The following is a 24,576-nucleotide window of genomic DNA, read 5'->3' as shown; positions in this document are numbered from 1 at the left end:
ATATTTTATTAATTGTATATTCTCTCTTCTTCAATTCTCTCAACTACTTTTTCTTTTTACGGAGTATAATTTTTTATTCTTCTCCTTACTCCACAACCTCCATATTTTATTACTTTCTTCAATTTCTCTGCGCATGGAGCAAGTATTTAAAAACGGAGGGAGTATAATTTAGTGAAATTGTTATAAGTCATGTATAGCTGAAAAGTCTGCTGAAAAATTCAGAATTTCAAATTCTTTCCTCTCTTCACTTTTCTCAAACTTATATTTACAAATTGCGGTTTAATACTTCGTAGTAATTAAACAACCACCAATATTAATTGTTAACCATTAATACTGTAATAAAGTTGGTGTAATAAACCATACTTCGTATGATATAATCAAACACGACCAAACCACTTTGGTATATATTCTTCATTCATGTCCTACTCGGCTACACCTAATATTCATTAATAAAACCCATTAACTCCACAAGATCGAACTTCTTCATTTTTTCCATTTCATGAAAACAGAAAAACCGGATTATCTTGGGTATCACGTGACCCTCTTTCCATATATAGGCATGTATCACGTGACAAAGGAGAAGGGTAATTGGGTAATTTACTGTTACTCCTCCATTGTTATGGAGCTAAGGGCCCCACAATTTTCTAAAGCCTTAATTTTGCAATTTGGATCAAAAGGGGTTTTATTTTTTTGTGTTGTAATTTATAAAGAGGATTCATTTTTCTCTTTACTTTTCTTTCATCAAACATGCAAATTCAGGTTGTGCAACTCACTGTAGTTAGTTTCATTGTTGACGATTAAGTTGATGATGATATTGCTTTGATGATGGTTTGGTTGCATTGTTGATGATTAAGTTGTTGATGGTTTGCCTGTTAATTTTACCATCAGTTGGGGTTTGGTTTTTTGATTGCTTTGCTAATTTTTTGTTGGGTTTTGTAATGTGCAGGTTTTTGGACATTGGCTCAAATTTGTCTGCAGGTGAAACTCTGAAAATCTTAAATCTAAATTGTACAAGATTACAATCTATAGTTTGCATGGTTGTTGCTTTTTGTTTGTAATCATTGCAATTATCAATTCTTTTTTTTTTTTTTTTTTTTTTTTGGGGTTTGTTGTATAGTATTCCTTCTGACCCTCTATGATTGCCCTGTGTTTAGTCATAGGACGTCCCATTAATTTAAAAAGTAACATTTCACATGAGGCAATTTTTAAGGGACGGGAAGAGTAAGCTATTAGTATTATTGTTACTCTAATAAGAGAATAGTTGCATCATGCTGACCCAACTTGTGATGATTTAGCATTTGAAAGAATTTTATGAATATATGTTAATAATCCTTTGTAATAGTGGTGTCCCTTAATTTATCATTCATCCCGAGTGAATATGTTATGGAAACTGAACCAAGATGTGATACTATCTATGAAAACATGAGACCTATGTGATGTGGAGTATATTGTGGAATATTATTATAGATGATTTATTACCATGCATCATCTCTGTTAGTAATGTTGAGCTCCTAAACATTGATATTAAGTTGAATATTGTTAAGTGCCTTTAGATGCCGCCGCATGAACAATGAAAGGTCTTTGTACTAAGTGGAGTGGGCAATTCTAACTTTCTAATAAAGTTGATGGAGCCAAAGTTGAATTTTGAGATGTTATGGGGGAGGAGGGGGGACTGTTCTATGTTAGTTGCTTTTTTAATTTGATTGTCTGTATTTTTTAGATACTGATTAAACATTGCTAATTTTGTAGCCTGTGTTTTTGATGTTCAGTGAGCTTTAGATTGTCCATTGACATATACCGGTGAAAAAATGGGAGAAGGAGGTATGATTTATGTGAAATCCGAATCAGAAGGCAATAAACCTTTAATTCAACTTGAAGAATCTCACATGTCTTATCTGGTCCATCCAGAGTTGGATGCCCAACCTCTAGTTGATAATACCAGTTTCTCTGAACCACCTTTATGTCCAGCACCCCTCTGCCGACAGTTCTGGAAAGCTGGAAACTATGACGATGAGTTTATTTCCAAGTCTCGGGTCCAAAGTTAGTCATTATTAGCTTATAATGTTAGAATAAAATTGTGTTTATTAGTAATGTCACTCATTGGAGAAGCTATTAACGACATACCAAATTCTCCACTCAATGAGGTTTGATGTCTTATCTTTAAAGGTCTCTAACATGTCCATGCTTTATTTTGCAGACAGCAATAACTATTTGCATGTTCATCCCAAGTTCCTTCATTCAAATGCCACTTCTCATAAGTGGGCTTTTGGAGGTATCTTCAGCTTGTGGACTTGCAATTTGTACTATATTGTGGGATTTTTTGGCTGCTGGAGTGCTTGCCATCTTTGTACTATCTAAGTATCTCTTACTCATTAGCTAACTGTTTATGCAGCTATTGCCGAACTTCTCGACAATGCAATTGATGAGGTAATCTCTTCAGATGCTTAAACTGTATCCTTTGTCCTGGTTGAAAAGATGAATTTTCCTTTATGCACACCTTTTTAAGGCTGAAGAATGTTCAATAGTACATTCTGTGTAGTTAAATCATCTTATAAGCTATTGGAGGTTACGAATAATTTTTTATTCTCTCTGTCTTTGAATTGCTGTTGGGGAAATATCATATTTTTTACTTGAGTATTTTCATTTTGTGTTGCTCATTTTAAAGATACAAAATGGAGCCTCTTATGTCATTATTGATAAAACTTCAAATCCAAGAGATGGGAGTCCATCTTTGCTCTTTCAAGGTATATTGATTCAATTAGTATTGTAGATGTGTTCCTTTTTCGGATAATTTTAATCATTCTCAAGGGGAACTATGTGTTGCTAACTTTGATATCATTTGGCAGACAATGGAGGTGGAATGAGTCCAGAGGCAATTCGGCGCTGTATGAGTTTTGGATATTCAGACAAGAAATCTAAATCTGCAATTGGAAGATGTATGTTCAGTTCAATATTTTGTAGAATCTCACTTTTTTCTCTAAAATGGTTTATTTAACTCATAGCTTTTTAGATGGAAATGGATTCAAGACTAGCACGATGAGACTTGGAGCTGATGTTATTGTCTTCAGTCGCCATGTAAATAACGGGTGTGTTTGCCTTTGGGTGTTACATTGAGTTTTAGTCAATTATGTCTAAAATTGATTTTTTATATCTTCACAATTCATATTATATGCTTGGATATCTCAAAGTAGTGACCTGTGTCATTGCATTGGCTCATAATGTATTTCAGTGGTATGCCAAAACCATGCAGATAATTAATTTTCTGTTTGGCCTTAACTCCTTACTTGAAACTTCCAATGACATACCGTGGTGTGAATCATATATTTTTGCTCAATAACTTGTCCTCCAAGGTTAATGATGATGTTATGTGCTTATGGTGCCTGTAATTGATATTTTCATGAATTTCCTTCTCATCCCCCTGCTGCTTCTTCTATTCTTTTAGTCCCCCTTTGAGTGAGACATAGCTTGTTTCTGAGAAGGGAGCCTACTATCTTTATATTACTGAACCAGAAATATGGCTAGATGCACTATTTTGAGAAGATAGAGGTTTGAAAACAGTCTTTGAGATGGATATGGAGTTATTAGGAATTTTCAGGGATTCAATGATTGTTTAAGGGCTTCTCCAGTTTGAAGACAACAGGATTGTTATAAAAAGAATAAATTTGAATTTAATTTACCTTAACCCAGGGTAGACAGAATGCTAAAACTGTAGGGTTTTCACCCTTTGCAGTCTGATTACTAAGAACATTATCAAGGTTGAGAAAATGTTTGCATGGTCCTGCACCATTGTACCCTCCCTAGTGAGGGGAGGAAGCAATGATCCAAGACCATACAATGTTATCTCCTGCCATCTCATTAAAATTCCAAAGGGCATCCTGTACTTAATATTAGAATGTGGTTCATGTGATGCATAAGAAATTTTCGCGGGGGTGGAGGTTATTCTTCTTCATGAAATATTTATAATACAAACCTTTCAGATTTTTCTCTCTCTATGGTATTCGGCTGCTTGAATTTCTAAGTACTCACGATATTGTGGATTATGCTGATTGAGATGGTGTTTCTTTCCCAGGACAACGACTCAAAGTATTGGTCTCCTTTCCTATACATACTTGTCTCAGAACGGCCTAGATAGGATAGTAGTCCCTATGGTGAGTACTGGCACACTGTTCGTGATTGTATTTATTGCCCTATTATGCTCAGTTGACTTTTTATTTCTTTTTATTTTTTTAAATTAATTTTTGTATGTACATTTCAACACACGTTGCTTTCTTAGGGTTTTGGTGAATATTTTCAGTTACTGTAATCCTTTTGAAACAGAAGTGATCAATTTTAGTGAGCTGGAAAAGGTCATCTTTTTAGCCTTACTTGATGATCTCTGGTCTAAAGTTTTAAGTTTAGTGCACATTCTTTTCCCCAAAATCATCTTCTATGTACTACTAGTCAGTTACTGTCCTGGCCTTGACTATGAGTTCTGTTCTAGGTTGATTACAAGTACAACGAGTCAACTGACACCTTCATACCTCTACCTCGCTACCACGGAGAGCAATTTCAGTCTAGCAAGTCCATCATCTTGCAGTGGTCACCATATTGCAATGAGGTGGACCTTATGAAGCAGGTTATTTTCTCACCTCTTAACAAGGGTGTTGTGCTTGACCTCAGTTGCCCTGTGCATCTTATCTTGATGAAAGTCAATCTCAAGCCATTATGATCCACCTAATTCTTGATTTTGGCTTTGACAAGTGTGACTGCACACAATGAAGCGTTCTTATAATAGCTACCAGTATCTAATGGACTTGCAAAGGCTACTGGCCTCTGCAAGCTTATAGACAGTTATTGGTTAACTACACGATATTAGAAAATGTAACATAAGTTTATGTTTCCACTGTGATAGTATTTTAGTAAGTAATATGTGCTTTTTGAGTACTAGTAAGCTTTATTTGTACTTGGATTTTATGACAGTTTGATGACATTGGATCTCATGGAACTAAAGTTGTTGTTTTCAATTTATGGTTTACTGATGACGAGACTCTGGAGTTTGAATTTGACAGTGATCCTCAGGTTAATACTTACCCCCTTAACCTCTCCCCTCAATTTGCTGAGGTATAGTGGTTTCAATAGTTTTCCTTGTTATTTGTAACCATTGGTTGCAGGATATTTGCCTGCAAGGTTCTGATGATTGTAAGAATATAAAAATGAAAAATTCAACAATTGAAGAGCATATTGGCATCCGATACCATTATTCCCTCCGAGTAAGTCTTTGTTTGACTGGTCCTTGTCTCCTTAAATCATGCAAGATATCAGACTTACAATTCTTACCCTTGTCAGGTATATTTGTCCATCTTATACTTGAAGATTCCACAGAATTTCACTATTGTACTGCGCGGAAAAGCTGTGGAGCATCACAATGTAGCAAGTGATCTCAAATATCCAGAGTTCATCTTGTACAGACCTCACACTGGGGGCACTAAGGAGGTATTTTCATTGTGTATGAACTTATCCTGGTTCTTTATTCCAATTTTGTGCACATGGTTGCACTCCGATCCACAAATTTGTTTTACTTTTAGTTGTATTGGAAGATATGGGCTGCCTGGTTTGAATTTTGTATTAAAAATGTTAAGCAATAGAGTTTTTAGTAAAGAAGATAATTTTGCATGAAGAACAAGTCATCCTCATGAAGAACAAGGTTGTTTGGAAATATTATTCAATGCCTTGTGATTCCACTAACGAAACCTTCAAACTAAGCACAAACTCTAATTTCCCCAAATTAATGTTTCAGGGATTACTTTAGACATGCCTAAAGATGTTATTGTGGAAAGCTTAGAGATTCCTAAATATGAAATGGATGAAAGTATGCTCATGTAAGTGAGCATTAGACATAAGACCAAAAAAAAAAAAATCTATAGAAGAGCCTAGTTCTCTATATTTTGAACATCCTCTGCCGTGAAATTTTACTCTGATTGGTTCTTAATCTACTCGAAAATGTGTCTAGTGATGCTCATTTTCTTAATTTCTGAAATTCGGAAATTTCCCATAGTGTGACTGTTTACTTCTTTACACTTAAGATCTATGATTAGTGGGCATAAGTTTCATTATCTAATTTTGGGATTTAGCGTTGTAGCTGATTTAGCATGCATGAAGATTCTTTGACTTCTCTCATGGACATTCTCTTAGTTCGCACATATCACTCTCTTGCTAATTGATATTAGTCAATTAGTTACATTTTCCCCTTGGAATAATTTGTGTTGATATTAGTGGCATGCGCATGGTTCTGTTATACATCTACATATTCTTAATCTATTGCTATGTATTTCTGAATCAATTTTGCAGGCTGAAGTGTTAGCAACAATAGGGTTTATCAAGGAAGCTCCTCATGTCAACATCCATGGCTTCTGTGTTTACCATAAAAACCGTCTTATACTGGTAAAAACCATACATCTCAATTTAAGGGAGCGAGTTTCTCTGTGGGATCACACAAGTGTAGGCATGAGTGATTGTACTTGTGCACACACAGAAATCAGGTTTCATAGTGCAGTCAGCCAGTAAAAATTAAACTGGGAGACTACAATTTATTTATATATTTTTTTTTTCCTGAAAAATGCAAAATATAAGGCTGAAAAAACTTTGAGCTTAAAGTTTTCCTTTGCAGCCATATTGGCAAGTTGTAAGCTACGATAGGAGTAGAGGAAGAGGTGTTGTAGGTGAGTTATCTGCTTCACATTGCTTTTCTGCAGAAATTTGTGAGTTTTGGAGTGTATGCTTGAAGATATATTATTAAATGTTTCAGGGGTCTTGGAAGCAAACTTTATAGAGCCTACTCATAACAAGCAAGATTTTGAGAGGACTTCCCTTTTTCTAAAGCTCGAAGCTCGATTGAAGGAAATGGCGTGGGAATATTGGTAGGTTTACATGTGTAGATATGTTTTATTTTGTTTTATTTGGTTTTATTTGGTTTGTATTGTAGACTTGTAGTACCATAGCGGAAGTCTGATCCTATTTGTATCTTCCTGTCATATGTTGTTAAGTGGGTCTGGATTTTCTAGTTTTGGGGGGTTTTCTTTGTGTTGACGATGATACAGCGTACAGTTGTTAGAAATTTTGTCCCCCCCCCCCTATATCTTTTTATTTATGACTTTTGAGGTCTATTTCATCTCAAACTAAATGAAAGAAAAATTGTCTAGTTTGTAATTTTTCATGACACCGTAAAATAGAGACCAAAGTAGTACTTGTGGTATCAGATTTTATTGGTCTAATAAATTAATTTTATTTAATGGACATTATGGGATGAATTGTAGGGATTTTCACTGTGGACTTATTGGCTATCAAATTAAAAAACCAATTCGAGCACCTGTATCTTCACTAGGCTTATCTGATGTGTGCCCAAGTAATGCTAGACATGAACCTCTTGAAACAAATACAAGTTTGAATTTTGGTCGAGCACTAATTCATCAGGCTGATCCTGTGGTTAATTTGCTTGCTGCATCTGTATTTCAAAGTGATCAAAGCATCCAACAGCGTGGTAATATATATCACTTCTTTCAGATTTTCCCATCTGCAGCCAGTTCTGTGTATGCCTATTGCCATTGTCTTTGCAGGTACTAAGAGGACACAAGAAGATGTTTTGTTTGCTCTTGACAAGGGGAGGGTGCATGTCAGAACTAAATCTGACACTAACAACGCTGGTTGTTCTGTGGAAGTTCAGGTTGTTTGTTTTTGTTTTTTATTTTTTAAAAATTTATTTTCTTGATTTTTAGAATTCAAACATAGGTGTAAATAGAAACACTGATGGTCTGGCACATAGCAAAGCCGAGTTTTGGCTCTGTAACAGAGAGATTATAAATTCAAATATGGGTAGCGGTATAGTTACGATACTAAGTCATGCCTCTCTTACAGCCTTTCTCTCAGGCTGCCAACCTGATGAATGAAAAAGGGGCTGTGGTAATGATGCAGGAAAATAAGAACCTTCTCGCAAAGTAAGATTTTTAAAAGTAATTATTTAACCATTTCTGGTTTGAGGTTCTTTTTGTATTGGTCTTATAATTTAGTTATATTTTTCAGATGCTTAGAATACGAGAAGGCTGAGGAAGAGCTCAATAACAAGGTACGGAGTAAACTAGACTAAAATCAGTCTTTCTTTCCCTAGAAAGGCGGAAAATATAGCAAGAAAGCTGGCTATTTGTGAATCTTCTTTCTTTTCTAAGTTACCTATTTATGCATTGTCACTAGTACTATGTAACTATTAATTCAAGTAGAAGATGGAAAGGCTTAAAATTTTATCATATGTACTTCATAACTTAAATTCTAGAAGAAGATGAAAAGAATTAAATTTTGATTCTGTTTTCTGTTTTCACGAGTGTATTGGTGTTTTCAAGTTCATTTTCTAGCTCTTAGAGTGCATGATTCATGCAGGTATTACTGCTCAGTAAGGAGCTTAAACTGGCACAGCATGAATATGAGAGGATGCTAATTGTACTTCAATCGCTCGAGGCTGTCAAACCTGAATTGGATGTAAGTAACCATTGTCATTTCCCCTAATGGTTTGTGTCTATTGTCATAATAAGTCTCAACCATCTTTGAGGGATCTTGGAAAATTTGTTTATTCCATTTTCAGTGAACTAAATTATGATTCAGAGTGTGGCTTGGCAGGTAAAATGGTAAATGCCTAAACTAGATATCATATGACTTGGATGGTGATTTAATACTTGACATCATATGCTTTGCACAACATTTTAATCAGCAGTAAATAGGGAGGGGAAGAAATTTGATTGTTAGAGTTAGCGAGTTTAAGATGAATAATGAACTCTCTCCACCAATTCGTTTAGAAGTGGCAAAATTTGCATTTTACTTTGTTGGCCTATTTGCTATAGCCTTAAGCCATCTATATTCGGTTAGGCTACTATAGTATTACCCTATTTGCCATCTTCAATTACTCGTATTTTATTCTGGCACTGTGTGGCACTTCAAGCCTTAAGACCTTTTCTGAACTACCAAGGTGATCACAATCTACAGGTGTAAAGCATGATCAAGTCTGATGCAATAACAGGATGGGTCATTTTTTGACTGTTTTGTGTGCCAAGTAATGTGTGAAGAGATGCTGTTGGGAGGCCTTGCTCTTTCAAGAGCATGCGCATTGAAGGAAAGGGCACTACGCTCTGACCAAAATTTTCGGCAGGTGCTGCTACGAGCTGTCAAACTGATATCACTATCAATAGAAAGCTGAATTAGTGCATGGGTGATGCTGGAGCTACAAGCTGTAAAACCAGGCCCTAGGACTGTTTTCGTGGTAGCGTTCTCTCAGGATAAATGGGAGCTAGAGGAATAGTACATTGTAATGCAATAGTAGAGCATTAAGCTAGTGTGAAGTATATTAGTATATAGCATTATAGTATCAAACAAGGCACATAATTCGGAATAGCTGCTTTGAGCTTAAATGCTCAAGTGGCCAGCTTTTGGCAAATGTCTTTTGAAACTACATACTTGAAGTAGCTACTTTGAATATGTATATAAATGGCCCTGTTTCAATTAATGATTTAATGAAACTATCTTGGAATGTAATTAAATCGATATAATCCAACAATATCGTTGCCAAGTTACCATTCTCTGTATATAACACTTCAAATTTTAAAGTACTTCATAATATTATTATTTTTTTATTTTTATTTTATTTTTTTTTTTTTTTTTTTTTTTGGTGTTTATAGAGCCACAAGGGCGAGGGTGATCTTGCTGATAAATTCCAATGTGATTTATTGATAAATTCCAACGTGATTTATTTTTTTGGTTATATACACGTTAACTTATCAATTTTTCGAACTTGCTGATAAATTCCAACGTGATTTTTTTTATTTTTCGTAATAATTATTGAGTCCTCTCTATTTACAATTTCAGTTTATTTCACATATAATCTCGCTTATTAAATACTTTTTAATTGATATATATAGTACTACGTAATTAGTACAAGTGCAATTTTTTGTGCCTCATTATTACACACATATACTACAAAGGTGATAATTCATAAAGAGCGTAATATATACTAAAATAAAAAATTATTTCAAAATCATTAAGACGTTAAGTCGATACTTTAGTATCACCCGACCTAAAATTTCTATAGAACGTTAAGTTGTTATACACACTTCAGCTTCGCACGTTTTATTTCATTTTTTTTTTTATTTTTTTTATTTTTATACTTGGAGATAAAGATGTTAAAAACTTCAAATATATAAGTGTGATACGTATACCCTTAAGTTAAAAGTAGTCCACTTTTCTATTGCTCCCATATATAGGTGCATCCCTAAAAGTTGAAACTTTGAAGTTCGTTGGATCCACCACAATTCTCCTGTGCATGCACTTTTAGCAACCAAAAAGCTTACATTTTTCAGGTATTCTTCCACCCTTTTCACTATCCCAAATATTTTTTTTTTTTTTTTAGGAAAAATAATCATCTATTATTTCTTTTCACGTTTATTTTAGCATTTTTCTGTGATTTTGATTTTAGAATTTGGACTACTATAAACGACCTAGTAGTACTAAATAATAATAGTAATACTGTAATAAACTGATACTTTAATGATAATCTTAAAAATGGAAGGAAAATTTGTGACAAACATGCTGTAATGATTAAATTAACTTGGCTGATGTATGCACATATTCTCAGGTTACACCAAATAAGTTAAACCCCAGAATCTGGGTTTTAAGAAACCCGATTGCAAATAAATGCAACCGGGTTTCGTTACGTACCCTAGTGTTTGTCAAAACTAGCTGTGTTTATAACCAAAATAAATCAGCACATTATTTTTGTAACAAGTAAAGATTTTGCAACATTAATACCAACCCACATTTTTTTTTTGTTATTCACACCTTTCCACAATATTGGGTGATTTTGGTGGAAAATCAGTCATACAATTTCCCCTATTATTTCTGGGTTTTATAATTTTGATTCTATTTTACCCAGAAAAACGCTATAGAAATATATTGAGACATCCGATTATAATTTTTCATTTTTGTGGTGTATTGTAAATACTAGAAACCCATGAGTTTAATTTTTGCTACAGATTTTTATTTCGAAGAATCGTAGATATTTGTTTGTTAAGATAAAAAAAATTAGTGTTTCTCACTTTTAATCCTCAGTAAAATGCTCATTTGATCTAAGTTGATTGTATGTATTGTACTTTTAAGTTTAGGAAAGATGGCATGTTGTCCATTTTACACTCGAGTATAAAATTACACCCTCGGAGAGTGAGGGATAGCTCAAGTGGTTAGAGCTCCCCTCCCGGTTCCAAGAGATCTTGGGATCGATTCTCACCACCCGCCATTATGGCTATCTAAACACTAAAAAAATAAAATTACACCCTCAAACATTCTCAAGTTCGTGTGCTCGGTGTATGTTTATACTTGGATGAGTGGAAAAATGGATAGTGAACTATCCCAAATGTTTTCCCACAAATTGATTCTATTATCAAGAATTTAACGAAATTTACTTAAATAAATTTTGAGTTTGCCTTAGAAAATTGTTGTAAGTAATCTATGCAAGAAGCCACATACAAAATATGTTGATTAAGCTTTCAGCTTCTTCTGGGTTATGTTCTAGAATACTCCTTATGATGCAATAAATTTAGAAAAATCGAGCAATTCTTAAGTGAGATCATGTCACACTAATTTATTGTGAGAAGTTAGTTTTATAAAAATAAAACTAACCCCAAAAAAGTAACAAGTCACCCTCATATCATGAGAATATGAGATCGGCTCATACAAGATTTTTTTCCAAGGAGGTATTCATGCTGAAAGTGGAACAATGATTCTAAAGCTTATTTATGTGCTTATAGCAGGTTTTTGATGGTTTATAGTTTTGATGATTAGTATCTCTCTAATCTTATTATAAGTGATTGTTACAATTGTTGTGTGGCTTCTATCCTAGATTTGAATTTAACATCAGAAAACCTGTTAACATGTGCAGAAACAAAAATGTGGGTAGATTCTGAGAACAACCGTGTCGAATCTAGTCAGGAGTTATTTGGTTCTTTAGTTCATCAGGAAGCATATGCCCTCATATCCAGTTTAGCCCCTCCAGGGATGGAATTCCAGCATATAGCAGCTCTTAAATCTGAATACAATAGCCGTAATGCTATAACTACTGATCAAAGGAACACCTGCTTACCTGAGCAAATGCAGTCTCCAGTTGAGGAAACACATGTATTAGAATCACTCCAGCGTCCTGCACCACTCTGTCGACAATTCTGGAAAGCTGGAAGCTATGACAGTGTCTCCTCACAGTCCTCAGCATCTTTGGTTCCAAGTTAGTCATCTGTAGTTATATACTTGAAGCTAAGGCCTTAAGAATTTTGTAAATTGAACTGTATATCTTAATATATCTCTGATTGGAGAGGTTGGGTGTGTGCCATAACAGTGGATATCGGCTATGTCATTTGTTTTATGCTTTCACCAGTATCTACATTCAATGAGGTCTAATGAGTTTTGCTTTGCATTGTATAAATTTTTTTTTTTTTAATCTTTTTTTTTTGCAGACACCAAGACCCATATGCATGTTCACCCCAAGTTCCTTCATTCTAATGCCACTTCTCACAAGTGGGCTTTTGGAGGTGATGTCTGCTTGGTTTTTTACCCCTTGTTTTACAGGTTGCCTAGTATTTGTTTTGTTATCTCTTACTGCTATGGATTTTTTCATGCAGCTGTGGCGGAGCTTCTTGACAATGCAATTGATGAGGTTATTCAACTGACAATTTTAGTGCCACTACTGCTGATATATTAGCATTTCGTTCTCATTGCTGTTTTAAGTAAAATTTCATGAGCTATTAGGAAGTTTTTGAACACTGAAGTGCTAAGGAATTAATGTGAAGCACTATTATTAAAGGAACATTGTAGACTTTGTAGTTATTTGGGCAAACATTTGTATGAAGTCTGACTGTGCCTGTATATATGGTGGTAGGACTTAACTGCTTTTGACATTTGTTTGTACTTTCTGTGAAATCATTATAGTGTGAATATAAGTCAGCTATGGAACTCTAATTTTATATTCTCATATTGTTTGTTTGCTCAAATATTTGACATGAGATATATCATGGTCTTTGCTCAATCAAATAGATACAAAATGGAGCCACTTTTGTAATGGTAGATAAAATCTCTGATCCAAAAGATGGGAGTCCAGCATTGCTCATCCAAGGTAAGTTGGTTTCCCAGCTTTCCCCCCTCGCCCTCTCACGCTTCATACTATACAGTATTTACTGAAAGAGAATATTTATGCCTCTGAGCTTGATACTTGTAGACGATGGAAGTGGTATGGACCCAAAAGCAATTCGGCGATGTATGAGTTTTGGATTCTCAGACAAGATGTCCAAAAATACCATTGGGCAATGTATGCTAAACTCAATTTTAATTATCAAGCTCTATAATATTTTAATCTCTTCCTGTTTACTGAATTAGTTATATGGCTTTCAGATGGAAATGGGTTCAAGACCAGCACCATGAGACTTGGAGCAGATGCTATAGTCTTCAGTCGAAAAGTGGGCAGTGGGTCTGTTATTGAATATTAAATCTTTATAGCTAAGACTTGCTTTGCAATCTGTTTTGTATAAGTTTTATATCAACTAACTACCTGTTTTGTACCTTACCCATGCAATTGAATCCAAGTATAACCTAGTAAATGAGGTTCCCACTTAAGGTTGGATTTAGGAGGATCAGATCCATGCTTTGACCCGGCTTGCTACTTCACATTAAGTAAGAATAGAGAGACATCTGCTTCAGCCACTGTAATGTAGCACTACAAATTTACCATTGATGAACCTTTGAGTTTGAAGAAAACAGCTACATAGTCTATTTTTTTTTTTAAATAAATTAAGTTGCTTAAGTTTTGGTTTTACTTAGTGCTGTTAAGAATAACACGAATATTTGTATGTCGTTCATAATAACTTTCTTTTCAATCCTTCTCTTTTGGTTATATATGTGCTTCTTTACTTTTGGATTCTATCTCCATGCTCTGCGTTATGTCCAATACTTTGAATCTATTTCCCCATCCCTAGATTTACCGGGTTCTTTATAGTATATTATGGATTTATGGTATTCATTATGGGTGCAATTGCTTATTCAAAGGTTGCTTATTCTTGATATTTGTTTTTCATTCAGGATATTAACCCAAAGCGTTGGTCTGCTTTCATATACACTATTGTCTTGCACAGGGATGGGCAGAATAGTAGTACCTATGGTAAATATATGTCTTCTTGGTTATACTTGCTGAATGATGTGATTTTACTGAATCCTCCTGGTGAAAATACCTTTGTCAAAACCACCATCTGAACTAATATCATTATATGCTATTCTAGCTCGTCTAGATATCTGAATTACAGTGTAATTATTGTCCATAATTTTTTGACATTGAGCATATGTTATGGTGTACATTGCTATGCTCTTTCTAATAGCTACTCTAATAATGCCATTGGACGTCATTTCTGCAGATTGATTATGAGTACACTTTGTCAACTGCAGCGTGGAAACCTCTGTATCGTGATGGTGGAGAGAATTTTCAATCAAATATCTCAATCATTTTGCAGTGGTCTCCATATTCAACTGAAGCAGAGCTTCTGAAGCAAGTATGCTCATACATATTCTGTAATGCCTTCTTTGTTTTTGTAGCTTGTTTGGTTTCTAAAAAGTGGTTCAAGGGTAAGGAGGGAAGGTAATATAAGGGAAGAGAAACACATGAATTGCGTATTTCCAATTAGATGAACTCAAGAAGAACTCTTTCTTGTGCTTTTTAAAAGGAATTGAAATAAATTTATGTTGTTGGCCTTCTTTTAGTTAAAAATTTTGTACAGCCTACAGGCTGTGTGTTTATCAGGCTCTGTTTGTCACTTTGTCCATATATATTCAATGCTAGGTGCAAATCTAATATTTTGGTCAGATATGTCAGTTATAATGTTTGTTAAGATTTTTTGCTGGCTTTTAAAAATATTACAAGATAGGAAAGTAAAAGACTGTAATTGTGCTAGGTTATCTCAGTTGGAAGGATTAAGGCAAATTATGCTAATTTTCTATTCCATTGATATACTTCTTAGTGTTTTGAAGGTAACTCCTATATATAGGGGTTGATATGGTCATTGGTATGAGAGAGTACATGCAATATGCTAGCACTGTTACATAACAGTGCTTCAAAAGAGCTATACACAACTGAGAGTAACATTGTGGATGGGGTATACTAATGTGGTTAATTCATAATATGGTTGGGGGAATTTACCCATGTTTAATCGAGTTTGTTATTGTCATTTTATAATTGGTCTTCAATCTTGTATTCAATCCCTTAATAGTTGGATGAAACTCAATGGCTTTCTTTGCTAACAATTATTTCTCGTGGATGACATCTAAGGGCCTAAATGAATAATGAATGAACTGCATATGTCGTCTCCACGTCAAATGGAACCATGTCACACCAGCAGCATAAAATTTACCCACTACGTGATAGCCACTTTAAGTATAACCATGGATTTTATGTTTGAGGACCAAGAATGCTTTTTTCTGCAAGCTTATGCACATCTTTTGGTTAATCACATTACAGGGGATGGAAGAGATTGAAATGCTTTTTCTATCTTCCTTTTTTTCTGTTTTTAGAGACCAAGAATGCTGTTTCTATTGTTGGATGTTCTTACTTAGCTTGCTCAAGCAATCTAGTTCTCTGCCTCTCTTATAAACTTCATTTGTTATTGAGTTGATGGCAGTTTGATGACATTGGATCTCATGGTACCAAAGTTATCATCTATAATTTGTGGTTTGCTGATGACGGGAAGTTGGAATTGGATTTCAATAGTGACCCTGAGGTTTACTCTTTATTCCCTTCTTTTATTTCTTGATTAGGACTATTCTGCTCACTCCATTTCTAAACACATGTCATTTATGGTTAATGCATAAGATCAAAGATTTGATTTTATATTGCATTTGGTGTGGCCTATGGCTAAATTATACGTAATTTGCATCAGAAGTTAAGGAAAGAAAAGCATTACCAACAAGCAATTTTAAGTGGAGGGGGCATCATTTTTTGAGGATTATGAATTGACTGTTTTTATCATAGGATATCCGCCTGAAAGGTTCAAACAATGCTCGGAAAAATGCAAAAACGTTGCTAACAGAAGAGCACATTGCCAACCAATACCATTATTCTCTCCGGGTCAGTCTGAATATAATATGGATTTTATGAGTCAGAAGAAATTATGCTTACAACTGAAAGTCTTCTTTGCAGGTATACATGTCCATATTGTATTTGCAGCTCCCCCAAAATTTTTGTATGATATTGCGCGGAAAAGTTGTTGAGCATCATAGTATAGCACGCGATCTTGAATTCCCAGAATTCATCGTGTACAGACCTCATTCTAGGGAGGTAAACTCATTTGCTTTTCTATTTCAATTATTCTTGATATGTAAGCATGCTCTCTTACTTCTAGCTGATATTGGAGTAAATTTTCTTCTATCATATTGATTTTTGTTACTTCTTGCATTTAAATTTCCTGCGTTATTTGATGGCTTCTTTGGTTGATGCTGATGATTTTATGTAAAAGCTTAGGCATTGGGGTAATGTTGGCGTTGGTGAACATGTAGAAATAAATTGCTCTTAACTTTCTTCCTGACACCGGTTTTTGAGATGTCCCATTTGGAAAGCTGTTGTCGTGGGGCTTCTCTTCCCAGAAGCAACTACCTATACTAGTGGTCATGCATGTGCAGCATGTCACATCATGGGCTATATTCAATATGATGCCTGAAGTAGTATAAAGAAACATATGTATTTAAGTCCCTCCTGTTGAACTGTTTTTTGTTTTCATTTTCTGAGCTTCCAACACTGTTATCATTATCAGTTGCAAACCTCAATGACCACATGATAATAATACAGTTGAATATGATTCTGACTGAAATTCACAGGGACAGGGCGATATTTTAACAACAATAGGCTTTCTGAAGGAAGCTCATAATGTCAATATACATGGTTTCAATGTCTACCATAAGAACTGCCTTATACTGGTAAGTAGTAAACCGCCTTTAAGAAGTGTTTTTTTTTTTTGGCTTCTTGTGTATGCACCAATGTCATGTGCAAGAGCATTTGCAACCATGTTTCAAGATGTGGCAAGTACGGTCAGGGGTCCCTTTCTGTGAAATGTTCTTGATCCCTAGAAGATAGCTTACCCATTCCTTGTGAAGCATTCATATGCTTCATGAACTTTTAGTTCTGAAGAACTTACCTTTATAATTACTGTGAATGAAATGTTTTCCTGTCTCGAAATTGAATTGTGCTCCCTACTGACAAGAAAGTTTATGTTAAAGAGAAGTGTTTCCCTCTTTTTTTTTGTCTTTTCTTTCTCTTTTTTTTCTTTTTTTTTTTGTTTTTGTTTTTGGTCAGTTGATGATAACATGCATATCTAATTTGTTTTTCTTCTTTGCAGCCATTTTGGGAGGTTGCCCCTTATAACAAGAATAGAGGAAGAGGTGTTGTTGGTACTTTCTCTGGAGCACATACTTAGTGAAATGGTAATATGTAATGTTTAATGCATGGGATTTTGATTGTTAAAATGTTCTTTAGGGGTCTTGGAAGCAAACTTTGCTGAGCCTATTCATAACAAACAAGACTTTGAAAGGACTTCCCTCTTCCAAAGGCTTGAAACACGGTTGAAGAGCATGGCATGGGAATACTGGTGGGTATTTTGTTGTTTATCCCGTTTATGTGGTAATGATATCGGTGGCATTGCATAATATCTTATGTTTCCTTTCTTTTTACTATTTGTACTTGTGCATTTTCCCATAGACTTTTGTCTCCAGACTTTTAGTGTGGGTTTCTTTGATCTTGCTTCAGAAATTGCCCTTGAATTTTTGTTATTCTGCTATTCATCTGGGATTTATAGCTTCAAATATTAATAAAGGTAGGATCACTCTATGATCATACAAGGGATCATCGCCCAGGCCGGGTGTGTGACATTATAAATCTAAGGCCTCTATGTCTTATGTCTGCTTATATAGCGCAGCTGTTGACAAATAGTTGCTTATTGATGCATGTTGTTGAATAATTTGTAGGGATAATCACTGTGGACTTATAGGATATCATGTCAATCGCAGTAAGAAACCCCCTTTGTCATCACTGCAAACGCCATATGATCTTCCCAGAAGTGCTAGGTTCGAACCTGTAGTATTGGATAATAGTACAATGTCAGATTCAGGCAATTCAGCCAATGATGATGATCTTGTTCTTGGTTTACTTGTTGGATCTGTATCTCAAAGAAAAGGCCAACACCGAGGTAAATACTTTTTGACAGCTGGATCAGATTTGTTTTCAATGCCAACATGATTAGTACTACATACATCATTTTCCCCATGTTTATGCCTCGCAGATTCTACAGGGACAAAAAATCCCCTCTCGTCTGCTCTTACAAGTACACAGATTAACTTCAACAATGTCCAGGTTATGTAAGATTATGGCCAAAACTCATTTAATTAGTTACTCTCGCAGTAGCCTTGCTAGAATTTAAGGCTTTGTGCTTTATCTTTCAATTATGTGATCATCTTTACTGAACCTGTAACAATTGTAGTATGTAGAAGAAAATGCTGGATGCACTTTTCCTTCTGAAATCTCACTAACCACTCTCATATCATGTTCTCTTGTGTTTTTCCGCGTTTGATTGTTTACAGCGATTAATCTTGTCAGTAGGTGTTCGTCCTCTGTTTGATAATATGGCACCTTTAAACAAATGGGAAGAAAAAAAATACAAGGAAACTGGGGGTAGCTAACTTTGATGCTGTGTGGTTATTCGTGTTTCTGACCAACTCACCTTTCTTGCAGGAGGTGCAGCTTCGCACTTCTGGAGCAAATGAGCAGAGAAAACAGGAAGCGGTGTTGATGATACAGGAGAATATGGAACTTCTGTCAAAGTAAGTTGTTTAGAAGTCAAACAAAAAAAAAAAAAAAAAAAAACCCATGGAGACATATGATGGTGCAGTTTACATCATTCAGAGGAATGAGAGTTTCTTCTAGTCTTCTTCACACTTTTAGAAGTCTTAAATCTGTTGTCATTCCCTATTTTATCTTTTGATTCGTTTGATTTACATTTCAGATGCTTAGATTTTGCGAATAGAGAGAAAGAGCTTATTCAGAAGGTATAAGTTGTTAACTGAAAATATATTGCACAGAAATAGATGGAATTATTAAGGTAGCTTTAGTATCGTCTCCTATGTGCATGGGTTTACCAAAACAGCACAACTTTAGTGAACATGAACATCGTCTGTATTTGCAAACTATTTTTGATAAAACCATTATTGTTACAATATTTACTTATTTCATGCAGGTTTCACTGCTTAAAAAGGAGCTTGAAGAAGAAAAAAGCAGATATGGCAGGATGCTGAGCGAACTGGCAAAGCTTAGAACTACTCTCTAGCAGAAAGTATGTACTCATTCAGTGCTTTTATTTTGTTTTTGAATCGCTAAGACTAATCTGTCTTTTATCTTAATCCAATACATAAGAATACAGAGAATATCACCCTAAAATATATACTTATGTGAAGAGTTTCCCATCACAGGTAATAGCAAAACAAGTAAATTTTTGACCCCTTTTTTATCTTCGATACTGTCACTATTTAAACATGCTCATCTATGCTTACAAAGGTTTTAAATTCCCTTTGCAGGTAACATCCGAACGATGCTGGTTAGCTTATGCATGTTGCTGGAGCTAGGCATTTTTTGAAGTACACTTCAGACTTTCAGAGTAATTATATTACTTATATAGTTATACGTGCTGTTCACAGCGTACAGTGTGGTCTGGTTTCCCATTTTTCTGACTGGGTAGTCATTTTTGTGACTGGTGTAAGGCCTTTTTTTCTCTGTTAGGAGCTTAAGGTTTTGCACTTTTGGTTAATTTGGCTTTTCATATGAACTAGGAAAATCTCTATATTGTGCTTATTGAGTTATTTAGAAAAAAAAAAAAAAAAAAAAACTTTAAACATATAGATTTATTGTAATTTGGTTGGTGGTATAGCTGGTAGGGAAAATGCAACAATTGGTCAGTATTAGCAGGAGATAATGGAACAATTATGTAGCTTTGTCTGACGTGGAAAACATGGAAAGAAATTAGACTCCAACCCATATGTTTGGAATGGATTGGTTTACACCTTTACGGCACAAGTTGAATTAGTAATGTGACAACTAAATTTGGATGGATGCAACAAATTGTATATACTCTCTCATGTAAAAATAAATGTTGTTTTTAACTTGTAAGCCAAATTTACTAATAATATGAAATGACTAAATTGTGTTTTGATTAATATATATAGATAACCATGAGGTCTTGGAACTCATATGATTTATAACAAGAAAGTATATAGAGTTGAAGAATATTTTTCGTTCTTAAATACTTGCAACACTTGTATTTGTGTTAGGAAGATTATGAATTGTATATAGAAATTAAATGAATATACTAATGAGCAAAAAAAGTTAATGGTGTTGGAATACTAAGTCAGCAGCAGAGCACAGCATTTATGCCAAGTCAGCAACTTATGCAACCTCACGCAATCAGCATGCTTAACAAATTCTGTTAGAGAATAACTAACTCTAACAAACTCTTGTATATATTCTATTTTTTGCTTTGTTGTAATTTCAGAATTCTCATAATAAAACTTTCTCTTCTCTTCTTCTCCAAGTTTCCTCTCTCTTTCTCTCTCTAGAATTCTCTGCAAATTAGGCAGAAATGAAGTTCATACTATGAACTTCAACATGGTATCAGAGCGAATTATCGGTTTCAGCTCAATTTCCGCTTGAATTTCTCTGATTTTAATCTTGAATTCAATTGATTTTACGAGTTTCTTCGGTATTTTTCATAATTTTGTACTTTTTCTAGATCGATTGTTGCTTCAATGGCTTCAAATTCTCATTTAGAAAACAATGATCCTTCATTGAATCCGAATTCTGTTTACTATCTTAGCAATTCTGATCTCACTGCTATCAAATTAGTAACGATTGTGTTTGATGGATCGAGCTTCAATGATTGGAGACGATCAATGACGATTGCATTATCAGCTAGAAACAATCTTTGTTTTGTTGATGGAAGCCTTAATCAACCAGCTTCTAATGCTCAGAATTTCAGAATCTAGAATAGATGCAATGATTTGGTAATTTCCTGGATCTTGAACTCTCTTGATGCTTCTATTGCTCGAAGTGTTTTATATTTGAAGACTGCTAGACAAATATGGCTAGACCTTGAAGAACGTTTTAGTCAGTCATCAGGACCTTAGCTATTTTCTGTTCAACAACAGTTAGCTGACATTTCTCAATTTGGGACTGAAGGAATTGCTGAATTTTTTACTAGAATTAAAATGTTATGGGATCAGTTGGATGGCTTGGATCCCCTACCTGCTTGTATTTGTACAGGATGCATTTGTACATTGACTCAGAAACTTTTCAAGTCTCAACAGAATCAGAGGTTGATTCATTTTCTAATGAAGGTTACAAACAAATATGCTCATACAAAGAGCATAATTCTGATGATGAATCCTTTGCCAACAGTCTCAAAGGCTTATGGATTGCTTTTACAAGAAGAGACTCATGTTAAGTTGAGCAATATCAAGAATCAATACAACAATCTTGATAATGCTGCCTTCTCTGCTAGACAGTTCAGTATCAACTAGAGATAAGTGTTTTAAGATCCATAGTTATCCTTCTGATCAGAAAGCCAGAGGCAAGAGAGTTGCAGATTTTGTTCAGATGGATGATGTTAGCATTGATTCTGACTCTGGTGATATGGTGAACATGGCAATTACCAAGGAGCAACACAAGCAGGTGATGCAATATCTTGAGAGGCAACAAGCTGCTGAACAAGGTGAACTCACTGGAGGTTCAAGTTCCCTTGGTTTAGCAGCAACTTCTCAGCTAGCAGGTACATTTTGCCTAGCTTCTTCTTTATCTTCTAAATGGATTCTTGATAGTGGAGCATCTGATCACATGTGTGCTGATATTACCTTGTTCAAGTCACACACTAAAATGGAACAAACAGATCATTTTATTACAATACCAGATGGAAAGAAATTGAAGGTTGAAAATATTAGAACAGTTGTTATAAATCCTGGAATAATTTTACAGAATGTTTTGCATGTGCCAGGATTTCACTTCAATTTGATTTCTGTGTCCAAATTGTGTAAAGACACTTCTTGTTCTGTATCATTTACTGATGATACATGTCTAATTCAGGGCCCTTCCTTGACCAAGCCAATTGTGCTTGGTAAAATGGACAGAGGTTTATACAGTCTCACTGAAGACCTTTTGAGCTCCAGTAATAATGCAGTAAACCTCACTGGTTTTTGTTGTGCTGCAATTGAAGAAGCTAAACTTTGGCATCTTTGTTTAGGTCACATTTCTTTTGATAAAATAAAATCTGTAAAAGGGACAGATGTATAAGGTTGTTTAGCTGAGAGTTTATGTCAAGTATGTCCTTTAGCTAAGCAAACCGGATTTTCTTTTCCAGTTAGTAGCATTAAGACTACTAGACCTTTTGAACTTCTTCATTTAGATGTATGGGGACCATATAGTCATGTGACTCATAGTGGCTGTAATCAGTTCCTGACAATTGTTGATGATTATACCAGGATGACTTGGATTCATCTTTTAAAGAATAAAACTGATTCAATTTATGTCATGACTCAGTTTCTATCTTTTGTGAGTACTCAGTTTTCTTCAAAAGTTATGTCTGTTAGATCAGACAATGCTCTAGATCTTACTGAAGGTGATATGAAGAAGTTGTTCATTCAGCATGGTATTCTGAATCAAAAATCTTGCAGTGATACTCCACAACAGAATGGTGTTGTGGAGAGAAAACATAAGCATCTTCTTGAGACTGGAAGAGCTCTCTTCATTCAATCTAAGGTGCCAGCAAGATTTTGGGGAGATTGTATACTAGCAGCAGCCTACTTGATCAATAGAATGCCCTTAAGATCAATCAATAATCTAACACCATATGAAAAACTTTATGGTTCTACTCCTGATCTTACTCACCTTAAGGTGTTTGGCTGCCTTTGCTATGTTTCTACTTCAAAAACTCACAGATCAAAATTTGATCCAAGAGCTGTTCCTTGCATTTTTCTAGGGTATCCTCCTAATCAAAAAGCTTACAGGGTTTTGAATTTAGCCACAAATAAAATTCTAATCTCAAGAGATGTTGTTTTTTATGAAAAACATTTTCCCTTCCATTTCTCATCTTCTCCTGCATCAGCTTATGCAAATAAATTTTTTCTCCCTGTTATCACTCCAATTCCTTTTCACCCTTAAGATATTCCAGAATTTTTTACTCAAACACAAGATCAATCTCATTCTTCTTCTTCTGATTCTTCTAATTCTTCATCTTCTACTGATTATTCTACAGCAGAAGTTTCTGAAGTTCACATTGAACCTGTTATTTCAGTTCCAAACCAACCTGTTATTGATCAAGTTGTTCAACCTATAAGGCACTCTACTAGACCTACCAAACCTCCTTCTCATTTTTCAGATTATCACTGTTATGTTAGCACTGATTCTTGGTGTAATTTGGTCTCATTTGACTCTCTTCCTCAACATCAGCAAGATGCTATATAGACATCTTAGTCCCTCATTGAACCTACTACTTATTCAGAGGCTGCTCTTGATTCTAATTAGATCTCAGCTATGCAGAAAGAGCTCACTGCCCTAGAACAGAACAACACTTGGGATATTGTTCAACTTCCCAAAGGAAAGAAGGCTATTGGTTGTAAATGGGTATACAGGATTAAGAAAAATGCAGATGGCAGTATTGAAAGATACAAAGCTAGATTGGTTGCTAAGGGTTTCACTCAGAAGTATGGTGTTGATTATGAGGAGACTTTCTCTCTAGTTGTTAAAATGTCAACCATTAGATGCTTAATTTCTGTTGCAGCAAGGAACAATTGGAATTTATTCCAACTTGACATTAACAATGCTTTTCTCCATGGCTCTCTGAATGAAGAAGTTTATATGAAGGTTCCGGAGGGAATTTCCGCTCCTAAAGGTTCTGTTTGCAAACTCGAGAAATCATTATATGGTCTGAAGCAAGCTTCAAGACAATGGTTTGCAAGATTGGTTGAAGAGCTCAAGTTTCAGGGGTTTTATCAATCAAAAAATGATTACTCCCTCTTCTTAAGGAAGACTGATTCTGATATCACTATTATTGTTGTTTATGTTGATGATATTATCATCACAGGCTCAAATGAAGCTTTCATTTCTGCCTTGAAATCTCACTTACACAAGGTCTTTTGTATCAAGGATCTTGGTTTGCTTCATTACTTCCTTGGCATTGAAGTTAGTAAATGTGCCAATGCTTATGTCCTGTCTCAGAATAAGTTCACTAAAGAGTTGTTAGAAGAATGTGATTTTGATCTCTCAAAGCCTGCTAATGCCCTTTTTGCTTCAACAGTAAAGCTACACTCAGATCAGGGTGACATCTATGATAATCCAGCTCTCTACAGAAGTTTAGTTGGCAAGCTAAACTTCTTGACCAATACAAGGCCTGATATAGCTTTTGCAGTTCAAACATTGAGTCAGTTCATGCACTCTCCTAGGGTACCTCATGTGAT

General features: G+C 35.0%; 2 protein-coding genes across 5 annotated transcripts; both read left to right on the top strand.

Annotated features, from left to right (window-relative positions):
• The first annotated feature begins 457 nt into the window (after positions 1 to 457).
• On the top strand, positions 458 to 9,661 carry LOC145568329 (protein MICRORCHIDIA 6-like). 4 transcript variants are annotated; one of them, XM_081627759.1, is made up of 23 exons: positions 790 to 863; positions 947 to 978; positions 1,770 to 1,821; positions 1,969 to 2,040; positions 2,198 to 2,272; positions 2,393 to 2,427; positions 2,666 to 2,744; positions 2,847 to 2,936; positions 3,011 to 3,086; positions 4,070 to 4,148; positions 4,481 to 4,615; positions 4,960 to 5,058; positions 5,151 to 5,249; positions 5,326 to 5,472; positions 6,328 to 6,420; positions 6,647 to 6,698; positions 6,785 to 6,896; positions 7,293 to 7,516; positions 7,593 to 7,699; positions 7,891 to 7,970; positions 8,056 to 8,098; positions 8,407 to 8,505; positions 9,007 to 9,661. In XM_081627759.1, the coding sequence occupies exons 3-23, from the start codon at positions 1,809 to 1,811 to the stop codon at positions 9,010 to 9,012; spliced, it is 1,815 nt and encodes a 604-aa protein (XP_081483885.1). In that variant the 5' UTR covers positions 790 to 863; positions 947 to 978; positions 1,770 to 1,808; the 3' UTR covers positions 9,013 to 9,661. The 4 variants fall into 4 exon arrangements, with proteins under 4 accessions (XP_081483883.1, XP_081483882.1, XP_081483885.1 ...); XM_081627757.1 differs by lacking the exon at positions 790 to 863 and adding an exon at positions 458 to 592 and having other exon boundaries at positions 1,770 to 2,040; XM_081627756.1 differs by lacking the exon at positions 790 to 863 and adding an exon at positions 701 to 759 and having other exon boundaries at positions 1,770 to 2,040.
• A 2,294-nt stretch (positions 9,662 to 11,955) lies between these two features.
• On the top strand, positions 11,956 to 21,114 carry LOC145566110 (protein MICRORCHIDIA 6-like). The gene is made up of 23 exons (XM_081625645.1): positions 11,956 to 12,286; positions 12,516 to 12,590; positions 12,681 to 12,715; positions 13,093 to 13,171; positions 13,274 to 13,363; positions 13,447 to 13,522; positions 14,131 to 14,209; positions 14,460 to 14,594; positions 15,717 to 15,815; positions 16,067 to 16,162; positions 16,235 to 16,372; positions 16,909 to 17,007; positions 17,427 to 17,478; positions 17,564 to 17,675; positions 18,052 to 18,272; positions 18,366 to 18,436; positions 18,815 to 18,903; positions 19,086 to 19,128; positions 19,317 to 19,382; positions 19,654 to 19,673; positions 19,774 to 19,831; positions 20,404 to 20,417; positions 20,862 to 21,114. The coding sequence occupies exons 1-23, from the start codon at positions 11,956 to 11,958 to the stop codon at positions 21,112 to 21,114; spliced, it is 2,331 nt and encodes a 776-aa protein (XP_081481771.1).
• The last annotated feature ends 3,462 nt before the right edge of the window (positions 21,115 to 24,576 follow it).

The sequence above is a fragment of the Chenopodium album genome, chromosome 11 (genome assembly GCF_948465745.1).
Source record: "Chenopodium album chromosome 11, dcCheAlbu1.1, whole genome shotgun sequence".
NCBI lineage: Eukaryota > Viridiplantae > Streptophyta > Magnoliopsida > Caryophyllales > Amaranthaceae > Chenopodium > Chenopodium album.
Note: the sequence above shows the minus strand (reverse complement) of the source record. Positions and strands in the feature narration are given on the sequence as shown.